The sequence below is a fragment of the Nannobrachium achirus genome, assembly GCF_963921795.1.
Source record: "Nannobrachium achirus genome assembly, chromosome: 13".
Lineage (NCBI taxonomy): Eukaryota > Metazoa > Chordata > Actinopteri > Myctophiformes > Myctophidae > Nannobrachium > Nannobrachium achirus.
In genome coordinates this window covers 20,182,160-20,207,472 of record NC_137833.1, presented here as the reverse complement: position 1 = coordinate 20,207,472, position 25,313 = coordinate 20,182,160, and the positions used below count along the sequence as shown (strand labels likewise).

The 25,313-nt window shown below is 44.1% G+C and overlaps 1 protein-coding gene across 1 annotated transcript in view; it reads left to right on the top strand.

The window, feature by feature from the left end:
• The window catches only part of smoc2 (SPARC related modular calcium binding 2), a gene marked incomplete at both ends in the record, with an annotated part of 50,126 nt that extends 25,602 nt beyond the window's left edge, over positions 1 to 24,524 (top strand). Inside the window, 6 exons of the mRNA XM_080740268.1 lie at positions 1,992 to 2,178; positions 12,640 to 12,722; positions 20,342 to 20,441; positions 21,732 to 21,979; positions 22,404 to 22,441; positions 24,501 to 24,524. Coding sequence (XP_080596394.1) covers positions 1,992 to 2,178; positions 12,640 to 12,722; positions 20,342 to 20,441; positions 21,732 to 21,979; positions 22,404 to 22,441; positions 24,501 to 24,524 — 680 coding nt within the window. The remainder of the gene's footprint in view (positions 1 to 1,991; positions 2,179 to 12,639; positions 12,723 to 20,341; positions 20,442 to 21,731; positions 21,980 to 22,403; positions 22,442 to 24,500) is intronic.
• Between the last annotated feature and the right edge of the window lie 789 nt (positions 24,525 to 25,313).

Here is a 25,313-nt window from a genome sequence, read left to right as displayed (position 1 = left end):
GTACCGTGCAACTGCCTCTGGAGTCCCTTGGGATAACATACCCCGATAGGCCTCCTTTGCAGTCGCTAAATCGCACTGTGGTGAAGCAAAAAGAGTTGAGCCGGAAGACAAAGCTCTCTGTCTACCGAGCAATCTTCGTTCCTACTCTCACCTATGGTCATGAAGTGTGGGTCATGACCGAAAGTATAAGCTCGCGGGTGCAAGCGTCCGAAATGGGTTTCCTCAGACAGGTGGCTGGTATCTCCCTTAGAGATAGGGTGAGAAGTTCAGTCACCCGAGAGAGACTTGGAGTTGAACCGCTGCTCCTTCACTTGGAAAGGAGTCAGCTTAGGTGGTTCGGGCATCTAGTACGGATGCCCCCGAGCGCCTTCCTAGGAAGGTCCTCGATGCACGTCAGACTTTTTGATACAGTATTTCTATATTGCAGTATTGATACTTACTGTATACTATTTCAATTGGAATGGAGCGGTTTCCTGCCAGTAGAGGTTTCTGTGTGCCCGCAGAGACCTGGCATTTATGCTGGAGCAGATAAATTCTCCGGTTTTCCTCCTCTGTCCATTCGGGTGTGTCGAAGGCGGAATGGGGAGGGTCCTGGAAGTAAGTGACAGGTTTGGGACAGAATGCGCGCCGCTCTCTGCGTTTTTAGTCAGCCTCGCACAAAAAGAGTTTATCTGCCAGCAACCATACTTTGGTGTGAGAGCGGAATTCTCCCTGAAGTAAAACACGTGATTACTTTTTCCACCACTGATTGTAACGCATCCACTGGTCGTCTCCACTCGGGAGAATGTTTTTTGCAGGACTTTCAGTCCGGGGGTATCAAAAAGGCAACTGGGTCAGGCAGCCGAAGCTTGTGATTGGCTGCGTGGAGGTGCCGAAAGACGGGGGGACGGGGATAGAGATACACCTAAACCTGACCTTAACTTAACCCTTACACTAACCTCAGTAAAACTAACGCTGGTGAATGCTAACCTGCCGACGCTGGTGAATGCTAACCTGGTGAATGTTAAACCGGTTGGACCAACGATGCTTAACCAAGGTCCTTTTTTGATAAACTCAGACTGAAAGACCTGCAAAAAACACTCTCCCGCCTCCACTCACTCTGCAGCGTCCTCATGTCCTCTCTATATGTCCCCTCTGCAGTGTCCTCATGTCCTCTCTCTGTCCCCTCTGCAGCGTCCTCATGTTCCTCTCTATGTCCTCTCTGCAGCATCCTCATGTCCTCTCTCTGTCCCCTCTGCACTGCAGTGTCCTCATGTCCTCTCTATGTCCCCTCTGCAGCGTCCTCATGTTCCTCTCTATGTCCCCTCTGCAGCGTCCTCATGTCCTCTCTATGTCCCCTCTATGTCCCCTCTGCAGCGTCCTCATGTTCCTCTCTATGTCCCCTCTGCAGCGTCCTCATGTCCTCTCTATGTCCCCTCTGCAGTGTCCTCATGTCCTCTCTATGTCCCCTCTGCAGCGTCCTCATGTTCCTCTCTATGTCCCCTCTGCAGTGTCCTCATGTCCTCTCTATGTCCCCTCTGCAGCGTCCTCATGTTCCTCTCTATGTCCCCTCTGCAGTGTCCTCATGTCCTCTCTATGTCCCCTCTGCAGCGTCCTCATGTTCCTCTCTATGTCCCCTCTGCAGTGTCCTCATGTCCTCTCTATGTCCCCTCTGCAGTGTCCTCATGTCCTCTCTATGTCCCCTCTGCAGTGTCCTCATGTCCTCTCTATGTCCCCTCTGCAGCGTCCTCATGTCCTCTCTATGTCCCCTCTGCAGTGTCCTCATGTCCTCTCTATGTCCCCTCTGCAGTGTCCTCATGTCCTCTCTATGTCCCCTCTGCAGCGTCCTCATGTTCCTCTCTATGTCCCCTCTGCAGTGTCCTCATGTCCTCTCTATGTCCCCTCTGCAGTGTCCTCATGTCCTCTCTATGTCCCTCTGCAGTGTCCTCATGTTCCTCTCTATGTCCCCTCTGCAGTGTCCTCATGTTCCTCTCTCTATGTCCCCTCTGCAGCGTCCTCATGCGACCAGGAGCAGCAGTCTGCCCAGGAGGAGGCCAGGCAGCACAAGAACGAGGCGGTGTTCGTCCCAGACTGCGCCCACGGAGGGCTCTACAAGCCGGTGCAGTGCCACCCCTCCACCGGCTACTGCTGGTGTGTGCTGGTGGACACCGGCCGGCCCATCCCCGGCACCTCCACCAGGTGAAAGACATTACATCTTCTGGAGCAGTGGTGGAAAAGTAACTTAAGTACATGTACTTAAGTAGGCCTAGTGTGCTTGTGTACAATGTTGAGGTATTTGTACTTTACTTGAGTATTTCCAATACTTTTACTTGTGTGAAACTAGATGTGCTATTTTCAAAAGATGTTTGTACATTTGAAAACATGAAATCGGACATTCTGCATACTTGAGTGTTTTTACTTTTGGTACTTTTAAGTACATTTTGCCAATGCTTTTGTGCTTTTACTCAAGTACATTTTGAATTCCAGACTTTTACTTGTAAGGTTGCACCCACACCAAAGTACCTATGAAATTGGATTCCCCATTCCTCCAATGCATTTCAATGAGAATGGAGCATTTTTTGCAGAAATCCTCTACTGGCGTGAAAACACTCCATTCTCATTGAAATACATTGGCAGAATGGGGAATCCACTCTCATAGGTAGGCTACTTTGGTGTAGGTGCAGCCTAACAGAGTATTTCTACATTGCAGTATTGATACTTTTACTGAAGTAAAAAAATTGAGTACTTTTCCCACCACTGCTTCTGGAGTAATTCTCAATCTATTGCATTTCAAGGACCCCCATGTTTCATATGCATTAGGCCTCGGACCCTCATTTTATACCATTTTCTTTTTTCTTTTTTCTTTATCTCTGGGACCCCAATCTACACTCTAAAACAGGGGTCTTCAACGTTTTCAGGCCAGGGACCCCCAAACTGATGGGGAGATGGAGCAGGGACCCCCTACCTCGTAGGTTATTGTGCATTCAATACTAAGCTATTAAAAATAACAGACAGATTAATATATCCATGCTTTTATTTTAAACATGTACGAGGCACAGGTGGCCTTAGCACTGCCATTTATAAACATACCTTATTAACTGAGAACCAATGTCAATACTGTCAACAATCTGTTAACTGCACAATAATCATGAATACAAGCTATTAAAAATGGACAGAATCATGATTTGTTTTAAACATAAATGTGGAAAATGTTAAAAAAGACAAATGGACATTTTTATGTATAAAATAAAAATGATGCACGCCGTCTACCAGAAGTCGCATAATAAACTCACCACAGGATTATACTACAATTTGTTTTATTTTCCAAACAATCCAATGAAACAATAAATCTGACATCCAGCGGCATACATGGCGAATGCCACAGAGCGACTCGGTGGGAGCGTGAGTGGCAGGGCAAGGGTCATCCGGGCGGGCGGAGTGGGGGGCACCTGTGTGTGTGTGTGTGTGTGTGTGTGTGTGTGAGTGTGTGTGTGTGTGTGTGTGTGTGTGTGTGTGTGTGTGTGTGTGTGTGTGTGTGTGTGTGTGTGTGTGTGTGGGTACAGTTTTATTGAGAGCTGGGTATCAGATTATCACGGCCCCAGGCAGACTGCCAGACAGCGCATTAGCACACATACAGTATGTAATCGTGGATTTTCCCCCCTTCTCACCCCTTGTGCCGGCCCGCAGCTCTTGGCCCGGTTGCCCGGCAGCAATCAGGGCTCCGCTGGCTCTCAGAGGGGGGCCATGAAAGCTTCCCTGTGTCCCACGCTCCCCTGTCTGTCTGTCTGTCTGTCTCTATCCTAGGGCATTCTCATTCACCAAATATTCGAATATTAAAGTCACTATTCGACGTTGTTCACCGAAGTCGACTATTCGCTTATTTTAATTTATTTTATTGTTTTCTCTTTAAAAAATATATAGTTTCTAAAGCTTGGCGAGATAGGAAGTTGTTGTTAATGCCCCTGGTGGATGAATTTGTTAATGCTCTATACCAGGGGTTCTCAAACCTTTTTAGGCCGTGACCCCCAAAATAAACATATTTGAATTGGGGACCCCCACCCTGACAAGCACTTGGAATTGTAGTTATTACATTTAATGTGACTCGGTTCCGCAGATAAATATTATGAAAATAGCAGATCTACATGCTCACAACGCCTCGTGTTGCGAGGCGCTGTGAGCATGTAGATCGGCTATTTTCACAATGTTCGCCTCTTGCTTACTTAAAGTTTTTTTTTTTGTTATCAATTATTTTTATTTTCCATAACATAAAATTAGAGACATACATATGAATAGAACAAGAAAAAGTAAAACATTAATCAAAAGAAAAATGCAATTAACAGACAAACACAAACAATAGCAAAACAAGAAAAGGAAAAGAAAACCCACCCACCCCCTTTCCCCGGACCAACACGGAATGTACAATAGTGCATGCCTGTGCTAGGCTGTTACCACTATATAGTGATTTCTTGAATCATAGCCTTAAGCTTATCTGCAATGTCCGACCACATATTAATGTTTTCTTCTTTTGCTCCGTGTAACCTTGCTATCGACTGCTCTAAATATACTATATCTAGAAAGGTTAAGGCCCACTGGCGAAACGTTAACGTATGAGGAGGTTTCCACCGCGTAGCTACCATCTTCTTCGCCGCCGTTAATCCAGCAAAGAAGATGCGCTTGCGTATATTGTTTAGTTGCAACTGTGAGACGTCATTTAATAAAAATAAAGAAGGAGAAGATATGATATTAATACTAAAAATAGTTGAAAGTTTTGAGGCAACCATATTCCAGAATGACGACACATTTGGGCATTCCCAAACCATGTGAAGGAAGGTACCAATACTATTTGAGGCGCAGAGAGTGCAGTTGGGATTATTCAAAATCCTCATAGCACATAGTCTGCGGGGAGTTAAATAAGTCCGATGAACAAAATTTAAATGAATTTGTTGATGGTCTGGATTTCTAGAAGATAGCCTAATGTTAGACCACACTGTGTCCCAACAAAAGTCAGGGTCCAAATTTGGTACATCATTCCTCCAAACAGTATCAACAGATAGGGGCCCATAACTACAGTCTAATAAAAAACCATAGAGGGTGGAAACCAAACCTCTTGTTCTGTTACCATCACAGATAAACTCATGGAAGGGGTGCAATCTAAGGGGAGCTTGCCATGGGACCCCATAGGTCCTCATGGACAATCTCAGTTGGAAGTAGAAAAAAAGGGTATTTCCAGGCAGATTGAAGATGTCACACAAATCTCGAAAAGGTCGTAAACCATTTCTATCAAATAAGTCCCCTAATGTACGAATCCCCTTAGCCCTCCACCTTGGAAAGCGAATGGGGCGATCCTCGATTAAAAGTCTTTGATTATTGAACACTGGGGAAAATAAGTTCCATTTACAATCAATCTTACACATCTTTTCAGCTGCTCTCCATACTGCCACTAAATGAGAAATGATAGGTCCAAAGCGAACTTTGCATTGATGTGTAGTTATGTTTGAATAGATAAGATCTCTCAATTCAACAGGCTGCACTAAACTCTCCTCAAGCTCTCTCCAAGAAACCTTATTTGCTGGGTTAAACCAATTTAAAAGGGGGCGGAGCGTGAAGGCCCAATAATAAAATTTAAAGTTGGGCAATGAAAGGCCGCCATCATCTCTAGCACGCTGTAATAGAGAAAGTTTAAGACGAGGGCGTTTCCCTTTCCACACAAACTTAGATATCGAAGAGTGAAGCTTATTCCAGTATTGCGGCGGTGGTGGCAAAGGGAGCATAGAGCTTACAAAGTTAACCCTAGGAAGAACATTCATCTTTATGATTGAAACTCGAGCTTGGAGAGAGTTGGGCAAAGATGACCATCTATCTAAATCAAGACAAATCTTATTTAGAGTGTCACCATAGTTGTTCTTAACAATAGCCTGAAGAGAGGGGAAAATATCTATGCCAAGATATTTGAATTGGCTTACTACTGGGATTATGGGCGGCAGGATAGCAGATCTCATCTGATCATTTAGAGGTAGAAGGGCTGACTTCGTCCAATTAATTTTGTAGCCGGAAATGGAACTGAACTGATCAAAGATTTGAAGGACATGAGTAATTGACTGTGGTGCATTCTCAATGAACAGTAGAATATCGTCAGCATATAGGGAAATGCGATGCTGTGTGTTGTTAATCGAAACAGGAGTAATATCTGCAGACTGACGCACTGTCTGAGCCAAGGGTTCGAGTGAAAGTGCGAAAAGGAGAGGACTAAGGGGACAACCCTGCCTCGAAGATCTGCCAATCGTGAATAGCGGCGAACAGATCTTACCGGTTAGGACCATCGCTGACGGATTAGAATAAAGTACTTTAACAAAATGTATGAATGAAGCACCAAATCCCATTTTATCTAGTACAGCCCACAGGTAAGACCATTCCAGACGATCAAATGCCTTCAACGCATCGAGCGACAACACTGCGGCGGGGGTCCTCAGCTCCTTAGCCCTATCGATGATATGCAATAGTCGTCTAGCATTATCAGAGGCTAGTCTAGTTCCTATGAAACCTGTCTGATCACAGTGTACTAAGGTGGTCATAAAACCCTGCAAGCGACGCGCAAGCACCTTAGCAAAAACTTTTAGATCAGAATTCAAAAGTGAAAGCGGTCTATAGCTTGCGCAATCTGTGGGATCCTTGTTCTTCTTCAACAATAATGATATAATAGCTACATTCACATCCCTGGAGAAAGAGCCACTTTCAATTGCATATCGAAACATGTCTAGCATCAGCTGACCTAGATCTTCCCAAAAGATGGCATAAAGTTCAGGGGGTATCCCATCCAAACCAGGCGACTTGCCCCTACGCATTGCGAGCACAGCTTCCTGTAATTCCGCCAGATGGAGCGGTCTATCTAAGGCTTCCGCATCCGCCTCGCTAAGGGTTGGTAACTGTATGTTGGATAAAAAATTATTGCATACTGCATCATCGTGAATGACCTCGGAGGTGTAGAGCTCATCATAAAAAGCACGAAACGTGGCATTGACCTCTTTGGGTTCTGTAACCATGGCTCCCGTTGTTGATTTGACACTAACAATATCAGCAAAATGCTCATTGGATCTAAGACGTAAAGCCAGTAAGTGACTGGGTCTTGCACTATTAAAATAGTAGTTTTGCCTTGTGCGTTTCATTTGAAATTCTGAGCGGCGCTTGAGAATGGAGTTAATTTCTTTCTTAACTAGCTCCCTCTGAGTTGCTGTACTAACATCAAAGTTATTTTGGAGAGAATTATCCAAAGTAGAAAACCGAGATTCCAATTCCACCAGTTTGGCTGACCTTAATTTTCTCTGAGTGGACGCATAGAGGGTTGTATTACTCCTGATAAAGCCTTTAATTGCATCCCAAAGAATTCTGGGATCCTCAACTGAGCCTGTATTGATATTTATAAATTCACGCAAACCAGTTTGAAACTGAGCTACAAATGCCGCATCGCGCAGCAGTGTGGTGTTAAACCGCCATCTAGGAGCTCTATCTATAACCTGTTTCAGTGAAGCAACACACAGCACCGCCTTGTGATCCGAGAGTGACATTGGGAGCAACTCTACCTTGGCAATTTTATGAAACAAGCTAACAGGGGCAAAAACGTAATCGATCCTAGAGAATGAAGCATGCCTACCCGACAGAAAAGAAAAATCTCTAACCGTTGGGTTCATTAAACGCCAGATGTCGAGTAAGCCAGTTGAGTTTGCCCAAGCACGTAGTTCTGCAGACGCTAGTGCTTGTTCTCTGCTTTCTACCCCAGTGGATCTATCTAGGTTATGTTGCCATGTTGCATTGAAGTCAGCACCAACAATGATTTTGAAATCCGTCAGTTCCAATAAGGTTTTAGTTAGTAATTTGTAAAACTCTTTGTCTAAAACATTTGGAGCATACACAGAGACTAGTGCTAGCATTTTACCCTCCAAGCGGATTTTAGCAACAGCTATCCTCCCGTCACTGTCAGACCAATCACCCAAAGAATCCAACCTAAGGTTACGTCTAGCCAATATGGCTACTCCCTTGGTTTTGGAAGAAGCAGCTGAAAAGGCTAAAACACGATAATGTTTATTAGCCAATCGGTTGGAATGCTCTTTTAAAAGATGAGACTCCTGTATAAATGCAAAGTCAATTGATTTAGATCGCAAAACCCCCAAAATGCTGGTTCGCTTATGCGGTATATTCGCTCCCCTTACATTGAAACTTAGAAATTTATATTCTGTCATAATTGTGGTTCAAACCATACGCACAGCAAGCACAGTAGAACATTTTAGAATTTCCTAGTTGGTCCCTCACAACAAACCTTCCCAACAGAAAAACAAAACAACCCCAAAAGGAACAGAAAGGAAAAAGCAACATCAAACGAACATAAAAAAACACATAACATTGAAGCTTGAGGGGGAAAACCCCATTAGCATCAGAGTGCACAAAAACAGTTCCCCACCCCATCAACCTATTAGTCAACCTTCATTTCACTCTGTCAGAGAGTGCAAACAAGTAACTGCCCAAAAGTAACCATACATTGCCCTCTGGTGGTTATGTAAATATATAACAGATCACCAAAGTAAAAACAACAACAACAAAAAAGTGCCTTCTTGTGGCTGAATAGCTCTCAAACATTCCATCAGCTCAAATTATGATCAATCTCCCCACTTCATATCACTTAAATAAATGAGAATGGTATGTTAACATTTCTAGTAAAGAAGGGGGAGAGAAAAAAGAAAAGAATAAAGGGAAAAAAAAAAAATTGAGGGGACTATAACAACTGTAATAATAATAATCAGTCCAGCATTAGGCCCACTTAGAATGTGATAAAGCCCTATAAGCCACGCTAATGCAAATAACCAAACACTTGTGACAGATAAGTGGAAATAAGGCTGTCACCACGACAAGGCACTAATATAATATTAATAATAAAAATAAATAAAAAAGGAAATCAGTGTATATGATATAAAAATATATGCACTTACATATGTAGTTAGAAATAGAAATTAAAAGCACATCCGGGGGGCCATATGCAGCAAAGCACACACAGTGTTAATGCATACTGCGCCACATACAGCCCCCCCATGCATCCATGCATACAAACCACAATTACTAATTAGAAGGGGGAAAAAAAGGAAAGAAAAGAAAAGTCTGTATACATAAGTATTTACATAAAACACAGTTATGTATGATCAGGAAACCATATACAACACAGCACACATAATGCATACTGCGCCATATACAGCTCCCTGTACATGCCCAAAAGGCCAGTGCAAACTTAGATAAATGTCAATCATATTAGTTAAGTCTGTTTCCGTCTTAAACAGTAAACTACCATACTTCAAACAGTGAACCTACCCAATCACGACTACAAAATAAATATCCCAATACAGAGCTCCCCTCTCCCCCCATCAAGAAATTAACATTTTAACAAGTAAATTAACATTTTAACAAGTAAAGTAGGTAAATAACTACCCCCCCCCCCCCCCCCAGACAGCGGATCCACAAGCACGTAGAGCCAACGCGCCACGAGATCGTACATCCGCCAGCTATTGAGATTAGAAAAAAAAGGAAAAAAAAAGAACGAGTCAATGAGCCAGGGAGAGAGAGAGAGAGAGAGAGAGAGAGAGAGAGAGAGAGGAGAAGCAGAGATAGGTAGAGAGACATAGAGAAAGGGCGGGAGAGCGAGTGGTCTCTGGAACCGCGGAGCCTTCACAATTTAGACCATATTATTTATATCTGTTTCACCTTAAACAGTAGGCTACATTACTCAATACAAAGGCCAAAGCCCAGTCTCGCCCTCCTACCCGAAAAAGTAGCGTTTTAGGCGGCATAAACGAACCATAAACTAACAACCAACATAGCCGCCATTACCTAACAGAAAGAGAGAGAGAGAGAGAGAGAGAGAGAGAGAGAAAGACACACACACACACACACACACACACACACACACACAGCGAGAGAGAGAGCCAGAGAGAGAGAGAGAGAGAGAGAGAGAGAGAGAGAGGGAAAGCCGAGATAGATAGAGAGACATAGAGGGAAGACGATAGAGAGAGCAGGCTCCGTCCAAACCGCGACACGGAACACGTTAGACAAAGCCTAACAGAGAGAGATAAAACCCTCTAGACCTATATAGTAAGCAGCACAACGCTCAATAAGAGCAAAGAAAAGGAATACAATAATAACAAGAACAATGTCCATTATATTCAAACAAAAAAGACAGTGAATTATGCTTATAGCTTTAGCAGCCCTAAATCCTCTCTCCTTGCGGTAACCTAAATTAAAACGAGTAACACCCATCTGCTTACAGATCTTGTTAAAAAATAAAACAAATAAAATAGGTATTATGAAACGAAACACTTGAAAACACAACGTCAAGTCAGATGATGAGTCCAAAACAATAAGTAGGCTTACATTAACAACTCACCCTTTGGGGAGGAGGAGGAGGAGAGAGTGAGGAAAGAAAGACGCTGCGTAAAAGTCATCTCCAAAGTCCCAGCCAGCTTACCAACAGTCCATTAAAGGCAAAAGGATATCACATCGGCAGAATGTGTTTGAAAGCACGCGATCACGAAAGCAAAAGTGTCCCTGGTAAAAGTTAGTTCTCTGTAACTGTCGTCTCATCATCCTGCGTAGCTAGAGTCTCGTCCGCAGCACCTGGAGTCTTGAACTTATCCTTGCAAAAGGCCAGAGCTTCCTTGGGTGAGTTGAAAGTAGAAGTCGCCTCATCCACGGTTATCCAGAATTTGCTCGGGTGCCTTATTCCGTATTTAACCCCTTCCGCGGTGATGGAACGTAGGAATTCCTTTACTGGCCCGTAAGCTGCCCTTCTCTTTGATGTTTCAGCAGACCAGTCGGGGAAAATATACACCTTTTTGCCATTGTATGTCAGTTGGCCTGCTTTCCTGGAGAGCTGGAGTATGCGTTCCTTTACCCGGAAAAAATGGATCCTTGCCAGGAAAGCCCTTGGCTTATCAGAACGTGGATTGCCGGTCCGATGAGCACGATCCACCTCCGGGGGGGAGTCGGGAAACTCGTCGGGGAATGTTTTCTGCAAAAAAGACTGGATAAAGGCCACTGGGTCAGCCTTTTCTAGCCCAGGAGAGATCCCAATCACTCTTATGTTGTTCCTACGACTCCGGTCTTCTGCTATGACGAGCTTCTCCTCCAGATTAGCACATCTTCTCTCCAATTCAGTGATACACATCTGCAAACTGTCCATGGAGGAACCAAAGTTCTCAATGGCCTCCCCCTGTTCAGCCACGGTCGTGTTCAGCGTGGCGACTGCAGGACGCAGCTCCTTTCCGAAGTCATCAATCTTCTTCAGTAATTTCTTCTCCAAGCCAAGCATCATGGGTTGAATAAAACCATCCATAAACTCTTTCAGTGATTCCTTGAGGACCTCGCGCAGCATGCTCTTTGTAACCGGAGCGTCAGCGTCGCCCTGCATTGCGCCGGCCATGTTGTCGGCGTTTGCGGTCGGAGACCTGGTACTCCTCGACCTCGTGTTAATCGTATTCGGCATGAAACACGAAACAACTGCAAAAACAGACGCTCACCAGTGTTTTGGGCGTTTAAAGTCTCAAAAGAACTATAAAGGCAGTAAAAAATGGGCTTAAAAAATGTGAAAACTATGCACCTCCACAGAGCTCAACAAACGCGTCCTACTCGGTCGCCATCTTGTCGGAACTCCTTGCTTACTTAAAGTTATACCATGTAACTTTTTTTATAAAACAAATCTTAGAATTGTCCTAACTGTTAAATTGCTAAAGTTTTAGAACACCCACTCCGTTATTTTCAGCTTCTGAAGCCTTCTCTTTATATGTTTTCTATGAGCCGTGAGGGGGTAGAATTTCGCGGCAAAATGACGTAATCTGCATCATCTGTATACGTGTATACGTTGGCCAATCACATCGCAGATCCTACACACATGATACACTACCGGCCAATTACAGTGCATCTTGCGTCTTTTCAGGAAATAGCTTGCTTCAACAGCTTTGTTTACGCTGGTCTAGAAGTCTAGCATGTAACTCCCCAACCGCTGCTCGTAGAGGGACACGAAAGACCTCTATGGATGCGTCTCGGCGAGGCGAGGCGGACGCGGTGGTCCGAAAAACGGCCGAAAAAAGCAGACGCGACCGCGGTTTGCTATACTGCTACAGACCACTAGTTGAGCAACTTACACAGTATAGCTTTAATATTTGACAGTTTGGACAGTCCTGTCAAACATTCGACTATTCGAATACTTTGAGGTCGAATAATTCGAATACTAAAAATCACTATTCGTGAATGCCCTACTGTATCCCAACCCCTCGTTCTTTTCCGCCTTGTATGATTATGCACCCTCCCTTTCTTAGACAGTGAATTCCTGAGGGTTAATTTAACTTGGACCCTTACGGGTTAAATCAACACACTGGATTTTACCGTCTACTCAGTGTGTTAATACCGACCTTCCTATTCCTGGCTCGCTTTTTTTTTGGAGCAGTTTGCCTCCGAACATACTTTTAATCCCTGAGATTTAACTCCACGGGGGAAATTGAAAACACAGGATTCTTCTCAGATTTCACACAGGGATTCCTCTGTCTGATCTAATTCATTGCAAACAATGCCAAATAATCACCTGCTTTGCTTTGGATTGTTCTGTTGCTTCTCTGTCCTCCGACACAGATATGAACAGCCAAAGTGTGATGGCAATGCCAGGGCCCATCCTACAAAACCAAAAGACCATTACCGGAGCAGACATCTCCAAGGTAGGTCTCCCCAACACTTGGCTACCATTCAGTTCTTAATTTCTATCAAGAACATATGGTGAAACCTCTACACCAGGGTTCCCCAATTAGTTTTCCCCAAGGGCTGAATCATGTCTAGGGTACCATGCCGAGGGCCACAACATTGCAGGGGACGATGGTGGCGTTCCCGCTACTCAGTAGCAGTGACAGTTCAGATATCGTCGTTGTCGGGTGAAAATCGTGTATGTCCAAAACCGTTCGTTTTGCATTTATCATTTTTAAAATGATTTAAACTAGTGAAAAAAGCCGATCTTGCGAGGCGTTGTGTGCTTGTAGATCTGCTGTTTTCACTACTTTTGTGAGACGGCCTTGAATGATGAAGCAGGGCTTTAATTTGCAAAAGAACGTACACATTTGGAGATGCGAGGTTTCCACCTGACAACGACGATATACTAGTGTTGTTGCTGCTCTTATACCACCATTATTACTGGGGTTGGTGGGGGCCTGACAGTAGCCCCCCGTGGGCCGCAAATGGCCCACGGGCCGCCTATTGGGGAACCCTGCTCTACACCAAGGGTCTTCAACAGAGGGTCCGGGGACCCCAAGGGGGTCCTCAGAGTTACTACAGGGGGTCCTCCAAATCTTTGAGTGATATGTATTTTTATATTAACCACTTGAACCCTAGTGTCCATATTCTGAGAAATATCCACAAGTTTCCAATATCCCATAGTGCATTGCGCAGAAGGTGTATGGCAGTTTCCGGCGTCGCAGCCGAGAGTGATCTACAAGCTCACGGCGGTTGCATCTGCAACGTACGTGAGCTTGTATGTCTGCTGTTCTCCGGAAGTGTCCCACAAATAATTCTACAGTAAATTCTCACGGAAACAGGTGGATAGCCAAAAATAGAAGATCTACAAGCTCACAACGCCTCGCGCTGCGAGGTGTTGTGAGCTTATAGATTTATTTTGTATTTGTAGATCTATTTTTGGCAAAGAGCTTTGGTGTATTGGGGGAAAAGAGCAGACTAAGTACCGGTACAGAGTGAAAGGTCAAGTTTATTAAGTATTGATGGTTCAAGTGGTTAAATATCTGAAAACACAAATTGACATGAATCCAACATAGACTGATAATTGTGAAACTATATGGAATCTATGAAGAGGTCCCTGCTTCATCTATTTCTCAACTAAGGGGTCCTTGGCCTGAAAACGTTGAAGACCCCTGCTCTACACAATGTGTGTGTGTGTGCGTGCTTTGCGTGCGTGCGTGCATGCATGAGTGTGTGTTTGTTGATATCATTAGCACCGTTGGTCTCCGAAATGCATGATAAAGACTTGAGGACTCCCAGATACTGACCCTTGCTATCCAGAAAGCAGAGGGAGAGAGAGACGGATCATGCTGGGGGTTCTAATCTCAAACTGACGGATGATAGAGAGAGACAGAGTGATAGGGATGGAGGAGAAACAGGATGGGGGAGCGGCGTGATATAATGATGGATTATAGGATGTCAGCGACAGGTATTGATGGACAGACTGACAACAATAAGATAACTTTGGAAGAGGGTAAAGAGGGGCAAAAGTAGCTTGGTTCCAATCCAGAAATGATTCATACTCGTAGTTGATATGACAAAAGAGGAATACAGATTATTAAAGACATCATTATTGAAAGCAAGAGCAAACAAGAGATTAACAAGACTAAGGGTAAGGCCCCAAAGTTCAGTCCAACACAGTTGTAATTTTCCCGGCCTGTGTGCACACGTTGTTCTACCAAATCGACTTGTGCCCATCTGTGGGCGTGTCCGTCTTAAAATGAAGTGTTGGCGCATTTCTAAAGTCGCTCTATAGGTCCAAAGACCTAAAAATGTGCACACTGATTGCAAATAAAATCCATCATGAATGCAACACAACCGCTCACCCCATCTCCCAATACCCCAGGGAAACAGCTTTTAATTTGACATTTTGGATTAAAGATGGTGCTTAGAGGTTAGGGGTCACTCCAGGGTTCATACTCCAGGGAGAATGAAGGTGCACAGAAACATCGATGGCAATCCAGCCAGAGGTTTACAAGATGTTCCTGTTTTGGACCAAAAGTGGTGGATGGCCGGACTAGATGAATTGACTGACCGATGATATCGTCGTCGTTAGAGACCTAACACTATAGTGGGGCTAAAAATGTCTTGGAATCTTTGTCACGTTGATCTGTCTGGGTGAGAGCATCTGTGGTGGGTGTGAGAGCATGGCACCACTTGAGATGGACGAGGGGGGGGGGGGGGGTCACAGGTCACGTTGGTGAGGCAGATTTAGAGAAACAATGAGGCGAAATCGCCTAATCTCACGATCAGGTTTAGCAGGCCGCTTTCAAGCAAAGCCGATTGGCATGATGGCTCTCACAATTAGGATGGCTGACGTTAAGCCCAGCGCTCCTTCGTATTATTCACACTCTTCCAGGAAAAGGCACGTCGATCAACATAATCGAGGTGATGTTCCCATTCGCCAACATCTGAGAGGGTGAAAAGGGGGTTGGGTTATTTGTCGCAGGTTTTTATGCGACCGGATTGGAGTCTACAGCGGCAGGCGAAGGCGCTTGGCGAGTTGGCCATCCTTAGCTGTGGTTTTTTGTTGTTGTTGGTTTGGTAAACATGTTAATAATCCAGGCAGGCGGTGAACAGAGGGCCCACTGTTCTTGTCCCGTCCACCGCTGTTTACATAATGGTGAGCCCGGCCAGGTCTGGGCCCTCTCCTCTCCTCACAGGTGCTAGAGCTGCAGCACAGGTTCCACTGCTCTGTGGATACACTAACTCAGGGGTCTTCGATATTTTCAGGCCAAGGACCCCTTAGTTGAGAGAGAGAGATGAAGCAGGGACCCCCACAACCTTTTCGTAGATTCCATATAGATTAATTGTTTGACAGCACAATCATCAGTGTATTTTGGATTCATATGTCAATTTGTCTTTTCAGGTATTTAACCACTCGAATCGTCAATACTTAATAAACTTGACCTTTCACTCTGTACTTAGTCTGCTCTTTTTCCCCTCTACACCAAAGCTCTTTGCCGAAAATAGCCGATCTACAAGCTCACAACGCCTCGCGCTGTGAACTGTCTTTTTATTTTTGGCTAAAGTTCTCAGAATAAGGACACTAGGGTTCAAGTGGTTATATTAATATAAAAAAGGAGAAACAAAAGATTCTATCACACAAAGATTTGGAGGCCTCCCTGTAGTGACTATGAGGACCCCCTAGGGGTCCCGCCCCGGACCCCCTGTTGAAGACCCCTGCACTAACTGCTACAGAGGCATCGGGAACGGATGCACAGCTATCAAACCAAAGAAATGTGCAGTCATAGATGGGCTCCTCTTAGACCAGACACATTGTTCTCTATAAAAAATATTATTTGGACGGCTTTTGGACAGCTTGGACCACAGCAAGCAAGCAGGGAATTATTACATTGTGTAACAGGACAGCTGACGGTCTAAGGAGGTGGTAATGGGGTGAAGAATAGCCACAACTATCCAAAGAGAGGTTGCGTGCCCAGTCACACATCCAACGCCCATGGGGGTGGAATAGAAATACTTTCTCACACATGGGCAGGCAAATAGACACAAATACACTCTAATGCAGTGTTTCTCAAGCTTTCAAATTTCAAGGTCTCCCCATAACTCTGACAGGGTAATTTGTACACTGTCAGAGTACAGACTTGTATGGGTCAATTTAGACCCCCATAAAGGAACCCAGAGAGTCCCTGAAAATCCACTTTGAGAACCACTGCTCTAATGCACGAAGACCAAGCCTGTCTCAAGAACCTGAACCATATCAGCCCATTTAAAAATGTACCGGCACAGAGGTTCAGAGAAAGCAGCATCTTGTTTTCTTTATGAGCTATTACGTCAGTGGCTGTAAACCCAGTTAGTGTATAAACCCGGGATAATTATAAATGTTGCCTTCACATCATAGCAGTGCAGTTCGCTGTTGAAGCGCTGGTGTTGAGAGGTTTATGGGGCGAGATGCGAGGAGGGACCAACTTGCACTGAAAGGAGCGAGGGAAGGAAAGGGGTGTGTTTTGCCAGCTTTCTCCCGAGAGGGGGTCATGGGATAGCATAGGGGCAGGCCTGGGAGCTGCGGCAGTGAGTGCTGACAGGCCTCTGCCCCATGTGGCTGTACAGAATAACACTGCCTTCATATTAACACTAACACAGTCACACAGTCACACAGTCTCACGCACACACACACGCACGCACGCACACACACACACACTATACTGGCCTACTACGTACAGCAGACATACATGGGAGGGGCGAGTCATTCGGCTGGCAAACAATCGAATCATTTGAGGTGTCCTTGAAGTCTCCTGCGCGGCACAACAGCTTGACTTTCCCTGTTTTTCATTTCTCTAGCACATCTGTCAAAGTCGAGCATTACATAATTATAATCATTAAGGAATCAGACAGCAGCCATTTACTGCTTTAGACCCTGGAACTGAACGGAAAGTGGCCAGACTCAATTTCCTTTGAATGACAGCGGGAACATTGGTGCCCTGCCCCTCAGCTAAACGCTGTCCAGACAGACAGAAGCCGATCTGTCCCGCCCACACGAAAACCTCCCGCTGCCAAGAGGAAAGGGACTAGCAGGCCTTACCTGATGGCTTAGAATTTGTATGAACTGGAGGAACATTCGGATTCCTGCAGGATTACAGAGAGAGCGTTTACTCTCCATGAAAAACACAGAGCCTCAAACAAGTCCAACTGCATCCCCACAAATCCCTCTATTCGGTTGGTCGCCAGATAAAAAACACTTGCCTTTCTGAGGGTGCATTTGTGCGAGCGTCTAGAGTCTAGACTAATACACAGAGAAAAAGGGTTGGCCCTGCAAGGCACCACTGTAGCGATTAACAGGTGGGTCAGATATTTTATTGGGTCTGGGCCAGCAAAGACCTACTAAAACTTAAATGCAAGCCTCCTCAGCTCAGGGGAGGCTTGCATGTAAAGAAGAGCATGTAAAGGGTGATTTATGCTCAGCTGCCGGTGTCACGCACCGAAAAACTGCAGATCTGAGAGCTTGTAGATCTGCTTTTTTTACTTGGCACGACCAGGTGTAAATCCATGGGGCAACAGTTTGGACGTGTGCGTGTCTCTACCCTTGGATTGGTAGAGGCTGAAAGCTCTGTGCTACTTGGGAAAGGTGGGACTAGAGCAGTGGTTCCCAAACGTTTTAGCTCAAGAACCAAAAGAGAAATATAAACGTTTGCCCATGACCCAAACTAGTGAAAATAGCAGATCTACAAGCTCACAAAGCGGTGCGAAGCGACGCGTTGTGAGCTTGTAGATCGGCTATTTTCACTACTTCTTAAATGTTATTTATGAAAATTATTAGATTTTCTGATTTTATTCATGAAATACTTTCGGAAAATGTCGGAATTGATTTAAATTGGTGGCGATTTTTCTGTTTAAACTTTTTGAAATCTTTTCAAACGAAATATTTTTTTAAGTGTAGGAAACAAAAAGGGAAAATTTATATTTACTCGCGACCCACAAAGATCGGTTTCGCGACCCACAATTGGGTCCCGACCCTGCTGTTTGGGAACCAGTGGACTATAGAGGCTGGGTGCCGGGTGTTTACCCCAACACCCAGCCGCCACCTGTTAGCGAGGGGCAAAGCATGCTATTATCTCCGGCGCAGGAGAATCTGGCCCCGCAGGCCCTGGGCCATAAAAAAGAGCAGCAAACCCCTGGAGAGAGAGTTGCAGAGAGGGGACGGCAGACTGTGAGAAAGCAGAGAAGGAGTTTAGGGAGAGAGGAATCCAGGAATCTCTCTCTTGTTGCCTTCAGCTCTTCCAGAAACAACCTTGGCCCACTCACTCTTAAAACTATATGGCCTGACACACAATTACTATCATTAGGGTCATTCCTCTTCTGTTGTCCATGTTCATATCACAGAAGGACCCCACCCCCCCCCCCCCCCCCCCCACCATGACATGCTGCATGGGATGCTACTACTGTAGCCAGGCACGTGCACACATAGACATCAAAGGGGGCTTGAGCCCCTGCCCTTTTATCCGCCTGTAAAAAAGTGCAATCCACAAATGCAGTTTTCACTGTGGTGAAAGAAATGCAAATGCCCTCTTTCCATGCCATACCTGAAGACAGCATTTAAGAGAATTGCCTGAACTTGAACGCAGCATCTTATGTTGAAAGAATTGCATTATTTGTGTAGAAATCCATGCCATTACGTCACATCTCCATTGACTTGATTATGCTTAGTTCAGTGTGGCATCATCAAGCATCGAAAATAGCAGACCTCCAAGCCCACAACGCGCCGCAGCGCGACGCGTTGTGAGCTTGGAGGTTTATTTTCGATGTGTTCACCAAAAGTGCCCTTTTAGAAATTTCAGCCCCTGCCTCTCTAACATTCTCTACACGTCCCTGACTGTAGCTAAAAGTAGGCGCCTCCTATCCAGTTGTATGTGCTGGTTATGTCAGTCTAAGAAATGCCTCCCCTTGATCTGCCATAAAGTGAGGAGGAGTTCGTATGTATCCGTCACACAATTACACAATGTACAGTACAGTAGGTCTACTGGTGTGTTTTCAAGACGGACTTATGACCTTTACTGCGTGTGATCTGTCACCTTTCTCAGATGTTCGATCTTTCTCCTTGTAGGCTACATTAATGAAGCTGCAAAAATAATCTTTGGCAGAACAACAGTTTGGTCCTGAAGGCACTTTCTATGTATATGTTGGCTTGGGCCAGAGTTTCTTGTCCATACAGTAACTCCAGTCAGTGCCTGGGGCGATGGAAACCTTAACCCCTTGGTCTGGGGGCCTCTGGGATGATTGGCAGGTAGCCTCTTCCATCCTCTGATTGGGGGAGGTCTGACACTTTATGAAAGGGAGTAAAAAAAGACAACTGTGACAACTGTCTCGTTTGGTTTTATTCTCTCTTTATGTGCTGTACACGTTAAAACGGCACTGTCTGTTATTTTGACTTCCCTCCCCAGACATTTATTAGCCCACCTATGATGGAAGGACTGCACATTGTTGTCATGACAAAGACTTGGGGGGAAGAGGGGCGGGGGGCTGTTTAGGTTTGCACATATTTGTACATTTGTTTACATCAGGGGTCTTCAACATTTTCAGGTCAAAGACCCCTTAGTTGAGACAGAGATGGAGCAAGGACCCCCATAACCTGTTCATAGATTACATACAGTTTCATTGTTTGACAGCACAATCATCAGTTTGCATTCATGTACATTTTGTCTTCAGATATTTAACCACTTGAGCCGTCATTAGCTAATACTTGACCTTTTACTCTGTACTTAGTCTGCTCTTTTTCCCATATACACCAAATCTCTTTGCCAAAAATAGCCAATCTACACGCTCACAACGCCTCGTGCTGCGAGGCGTTGTGAGCTTGTAGATCTGCTATTTTTGGCTACAGTTCTCAGAATATGGACACTAGGGTTCAAGTTGTTAATATAAAAAGGATTTGGAAGATTTGGAGGACCCCCTGTAGTAACTCTGAGGACCCCCTAGGGGTCCCGGACCCCCTATTGAAGACCACTGGTTTACATATCAAACCCATGATTCTACAGTAGCATGCAGAATGCATGTATACATAAACGTGTTCATTTACGGTATATGTGCACTTTTGCAGGCTGTCCTGGGGCAAAGAAAACAGAGTTCCTGACGAGCGTTCTTGACGCGCTGTCAACGGACATGGTGCACGCTGTCACAGATCCAGCATCCGCCGGCAGGTATGATGCTCTCTCCTCTATGAATTTGATAAGTTGCTGGCATAAATTAGGGATATAGTGGCACGAAAAGGACGTACAGATGTGAGAAAGACAGTTCAAACAACAGCATGAAAGTGTTAAAGGACAACTCTGCACTAAATACCATCTAGGCTCATTCTCCTGCTTATATTGATCCCAAATGATTGTCCACCGGGTCTATTAGGCAGAAATGCCCCTGTTGTCCAGTTTCCCAATCAGAACCCAGCAGTCCTCACAACATAGAGTGGAGCCCATAAGCTTATTGCTACTTAACACATCGGATGCCCACGTGGTGTCTACAAGTCAATTTCTTTGATGTCGCTGGAGGCCCACGACGCGTTTGACGCGTTGTACAGTAAACTATACTGTACTGTAGCTACTGCACTTGGCTACCGCGGTGATGAAACAAACTCCATTTCCCAACATGCAGCGCGCAATTACGTCACCCGGACGTGCTGTGTGTCTCGTTGACTTCCTGTTTAGCGGCTGCACAAAAATGCTGTTTTCTCCGGATTCTCTTCCTTTTTTCATTTTTTTCTCAAAACGGCAGCCTCTTCTACATGCCGTAACACAAACACTGTGGCTTAGAAATGATAAAAAACGGTCCTGATTTTCGCGAAATAAACAGGACATACTCGGATTACATTTACTCTGATTACTTTTCTCGCCAGTACTCTCGCCGGTAGGTAAAATGACGCGTTGCCATGGGCACCAGCAAATTAAGACATCAAAACCACGTGGGCGTCCGATGCGTTAAGCAATTTGTTGCCGTCAAAAGTGATTTTATTTTTCATGAATGTGTTACTAGTAGTCATTGCAAACAGATCCATGCCTTGGTTGTACCACACAAGCCGCCACAGTCTCGCATGTTTTGGGGTGATCATTCGACACAACTGCCAATCAGAGTGACTGCACTGGCCAATCACAGCACGTCTTTTCCGGGACTTGGCAAAACACATAGCAACATAACATCTGTTTAGCAGACTACGGCAGTGTGGGACAACCAAGGCATGGATGTGTGTACAATGACAACTAATAACAGATTCATGAAAAGAAACTTTTGACCACAACAAATTGATTAAGTATCAATAGCTTATGGGTTCCACTCTGTGCGACCCCATTGAAAGTCATTTGGGATCAATATAAGTAGGAAAATGAGCCTAGATGTTATTTAGTGCAGAGTTGTCCTTTAACTACAGGAAGCTAGCACCATGTTAAGTGACAGCCTGGTGTAACGGACTAGCTGGTTGATTCATGTTTGTTTGTCTGTAGGATGGCAGAGCCAGACCCCAGCCACACCCTGGAGGAGAGAGTGGTCCACTGGTACTTTAGCCAGCTGGACAAGAACTCCAGCGGCGACATCGGGAAGAAGGAGATCAAGCCGTTCAAGCGCTTCCTCCGCAAGAAGTCCAAACCCAAGAAGTGTGTGAAGAAGTTTGTGGAGTATTGTGACATCAGCAACGACAAGGCGTTGTCCCTGCAGGAGCTGATGGGATGCTTGGGCGTCACCAAGGAGGAGGGTAAGCTCTTCAACAAAACTACCAGTTCCCCCAGTTCTCTGCCATTCATATACATTCCCTTTTTTGGGCATGTCAGTATTGGCGATCTACAGGTGTACAATCAATGCTTTGTGAGCTTATAGAGCAGTTGTTTTAACATATCTTTGCAAATTAGCCGAATAAAATGTTTTATAACATGGGGCTTAAAGGTTTAAAAGACTTACACAAACGTTTATTGTAAGTTTAAAACGTTGATCTGATTAAATACTAGCAGCTATAGTGTGCAGCCACCAGCCAGTCAGTTGTGTCATTATGGTAAATTAGTGAAATATGATTTTCACCCAGTTGCAGAGGCTGAGGTTTGGCCCTTTTAGCATTAGTTCTAGAATGCCTTGAGGTAGACAGATGTGGCTGACAATATTTATATCCTTTTTATGTTACACAGGAGCCAAGACAGGTGAAGGTGTCTCCTCCAGTAAACTGGTAAGCAGTGGTAGTGAATACTTACAGTATGTAGGAGCACCTGTATACATATTTGTGTATTTTGTATGAGTGATTAAAGGTATACTGTAGTACAGGGTTCCCCAATTAGTTTTCCCCAAGGGCCAAATTATGTCTAGGGTACCAAGCCGAGGGCCACAACATTGCAGGGGGCAACGGTGGCGTTCCCGCTACTCCAGTGACAGTTCAGATATTGTCGTTGTCGGGTGAAAATCTTGTATGTCCAAAACCGTTCGTTTTGCATTTATCATTTTAAAAATGATTTAAACTATTGAAAACAGCCGATCTACAAGCACACAACGCCTCGCACCGCGAGGCGTTGTGTGCTTGTAGATCTGCTGTTTTCACTACTTTTGTGCGACGGCCTTGTTTGATGAAGCAGAGCTTTACTTTGTGAAAGAACGTACACATTTTGAGATACGGGTTTTCCACCCGACAATGACGATATAGGCCTACTAGTGTTGTTGCTGCTCTTATACCACCATTATTACTGGGGTTGGTGGGGGCCAGACAGTAGCCCCCCGTGGGCCACAAATGGCCCGCGTGCCGCCTATTGGGGAACCTGCTGTAGTATGTAACAATAAATGTATATATTGTTTTACCAATCATTTCCCTCTATACCAGCAGTCATCAGCCACTGGAGTAGAGTGGTGATGTTGACCTGGAGAAACACATTCGATTGCCCACTATATTTTGGTTTTTTACTCGTTTGTTTTGGTCAGTGGTGGAAAACGCACTCAATTATTTTACTCACGTAAAAGTATCAATACTGCTGTGTAGAAAATATTCTGTTAGGGTGCCCTCACACCAAAATACCTAGAGTGGAATCCGCCAATGCATTTCAATGAGAATGGAGCGTTTTTTGCAGAAATCCTCTACTGGCAAAAAAAACCGCTCCATTCTCATTGAAATGCATTGGCGGATTCCACTATATCCACTATTCCAGTATTTTGGTGTGAGGGCACCCTTACAAGTAAAAGTTTGGAATTCAAAATGTACTTGAGTAAAAGTGCAGAAGTATTGCTATCAAAATGTACCGTACTTGAAGCACCAAAAGTAAAAGTACAAAATGTTTGAAAATAGCAGATCTACAAGCTCACAATGCGTCACGATGCGACATGTGAGCTTGTAGATCAGCTATTTTCAAATAGCCATTATAAAATAGGGCTAAAGTGGTTTATGTATGTTTTATAATGTTATTATATCTGCAAAGTAACAAGTAACTAAAGTTTAGATAAATGTAGTGGAGTAAAAAAGTACAATATAGTAGAAGTCAAAGTATTGGAAAAACCTCAAAATTGTACTTGAGTACAGTACTAAAGTAAATGTACTTAGTTATTTTACACCACTGTGTAAACTGGGTTGCCCAAAAACGTCCCGTCCCAGTGAAAACAATGAAATACAGCAAGAGTGAAATGTGTTTCTGCAGTTAAACACCACCACACTACTCCTGATAACTGCAGGTATAGATAAAAAAAGAAAAGAAAAACGTGTTATGTAAAGTTACATAGTCCATACATGTAAATTACATATTACAGTATGAATTTATGAAGAACTGAAACCAATATGACGATCTTTGTCTGTTGCTTTTGTGCTCTGTGAACAATCAACTGCAAGCAGTGATTCAATTCACGTCTATGTTGCCCACTTAAATATATATGCAGCAATTTCACTGTCCCAAAATGAAGTACCAGGAATACATTTTAGATCATGTATTGTCAGAACCCACCATGTTCATGTTTGTTTATATGCTAAAAGTGCGATTTTGATGTTTCACCCATACAACACGATGGAATGGAATAGCTATTTCAGGTCCCACAATCATAGAGCACAGAAACAACATTGACAAAGTGGACTACCAAAGTTCATCACAGCTTTAAATAGAATTTATGCTGGTAATTCTTTCAACAGTTTAGGGACCCTGGTTGCAAAAGCACAATCCTCTTTGTATTTCAATGTTGAATTGGGAAATCTAGCTTTGCAGTGAAACAGTGACATGGTTGAAAGACAGTGGCCAACATATTTCACACATTCTTCACAGAATCCATCAAAGAAGCAAGGCTAAAGCCAGCAACAGAGATTTCCCCTCCCCTTGGAGATTCTGCCCTCACCAATCGGCGATATGGAAACCATAGTATTTGCACTTTGTACTTTAAAAAGAAATGTAAATTCACTTTGTAGAGATGAGGTATTTAAACAGACTGCTGAATCTGTGAATGATGTAGTTAGCTCTTTGTGTCCTGACAAACAAATTATTTAACACATACAATGTATGTGTCCTTTGCGTGTGTCTAAAAAAAAAGTATACTTTTCAGAGTTGTACAAGTTTTCATGTGTGATGTTGCATTTTGTTCCCTTTGCCCTTATTGCATTGTTCCTTTTTATTGTTGTTGATGTTAATGCAGATGTATGGCTAATTTGCTACATGGCTGAAATAATAACTTAGAACATATCATCTCTCATGTAGACCTACAGTATAGCGACCCTTCCTTGTTGCTTTGTACAGCAGTTTTCAAGAATGTTTTAAACATGGATCACAAAAAAAATCATAATTGTTCACATGTATTCATGTTTATTAGAAATAAAGAACTCTTTTATACATCTTTGTGTTATGTCTGTGAGTCTTAACGTGCTGGAAGGTCAGTGAAAGCTTCGGTTTCTCGTTAATCCAATTAGCTCCCCGTCTGATGTTTTACCATCTCACTAAACCTTGTAATGTTTTAGCAATTTTGTGCTTTCTTGATCTGTCTTTTAATAAAACACCTTGTTGACACAGTCTTTAGCAGCCAAGCATTAGTCATACATAGCAAAGGTTGTGTATCACCTGCATTTTCAGACAGCTTGCCAAATCCCT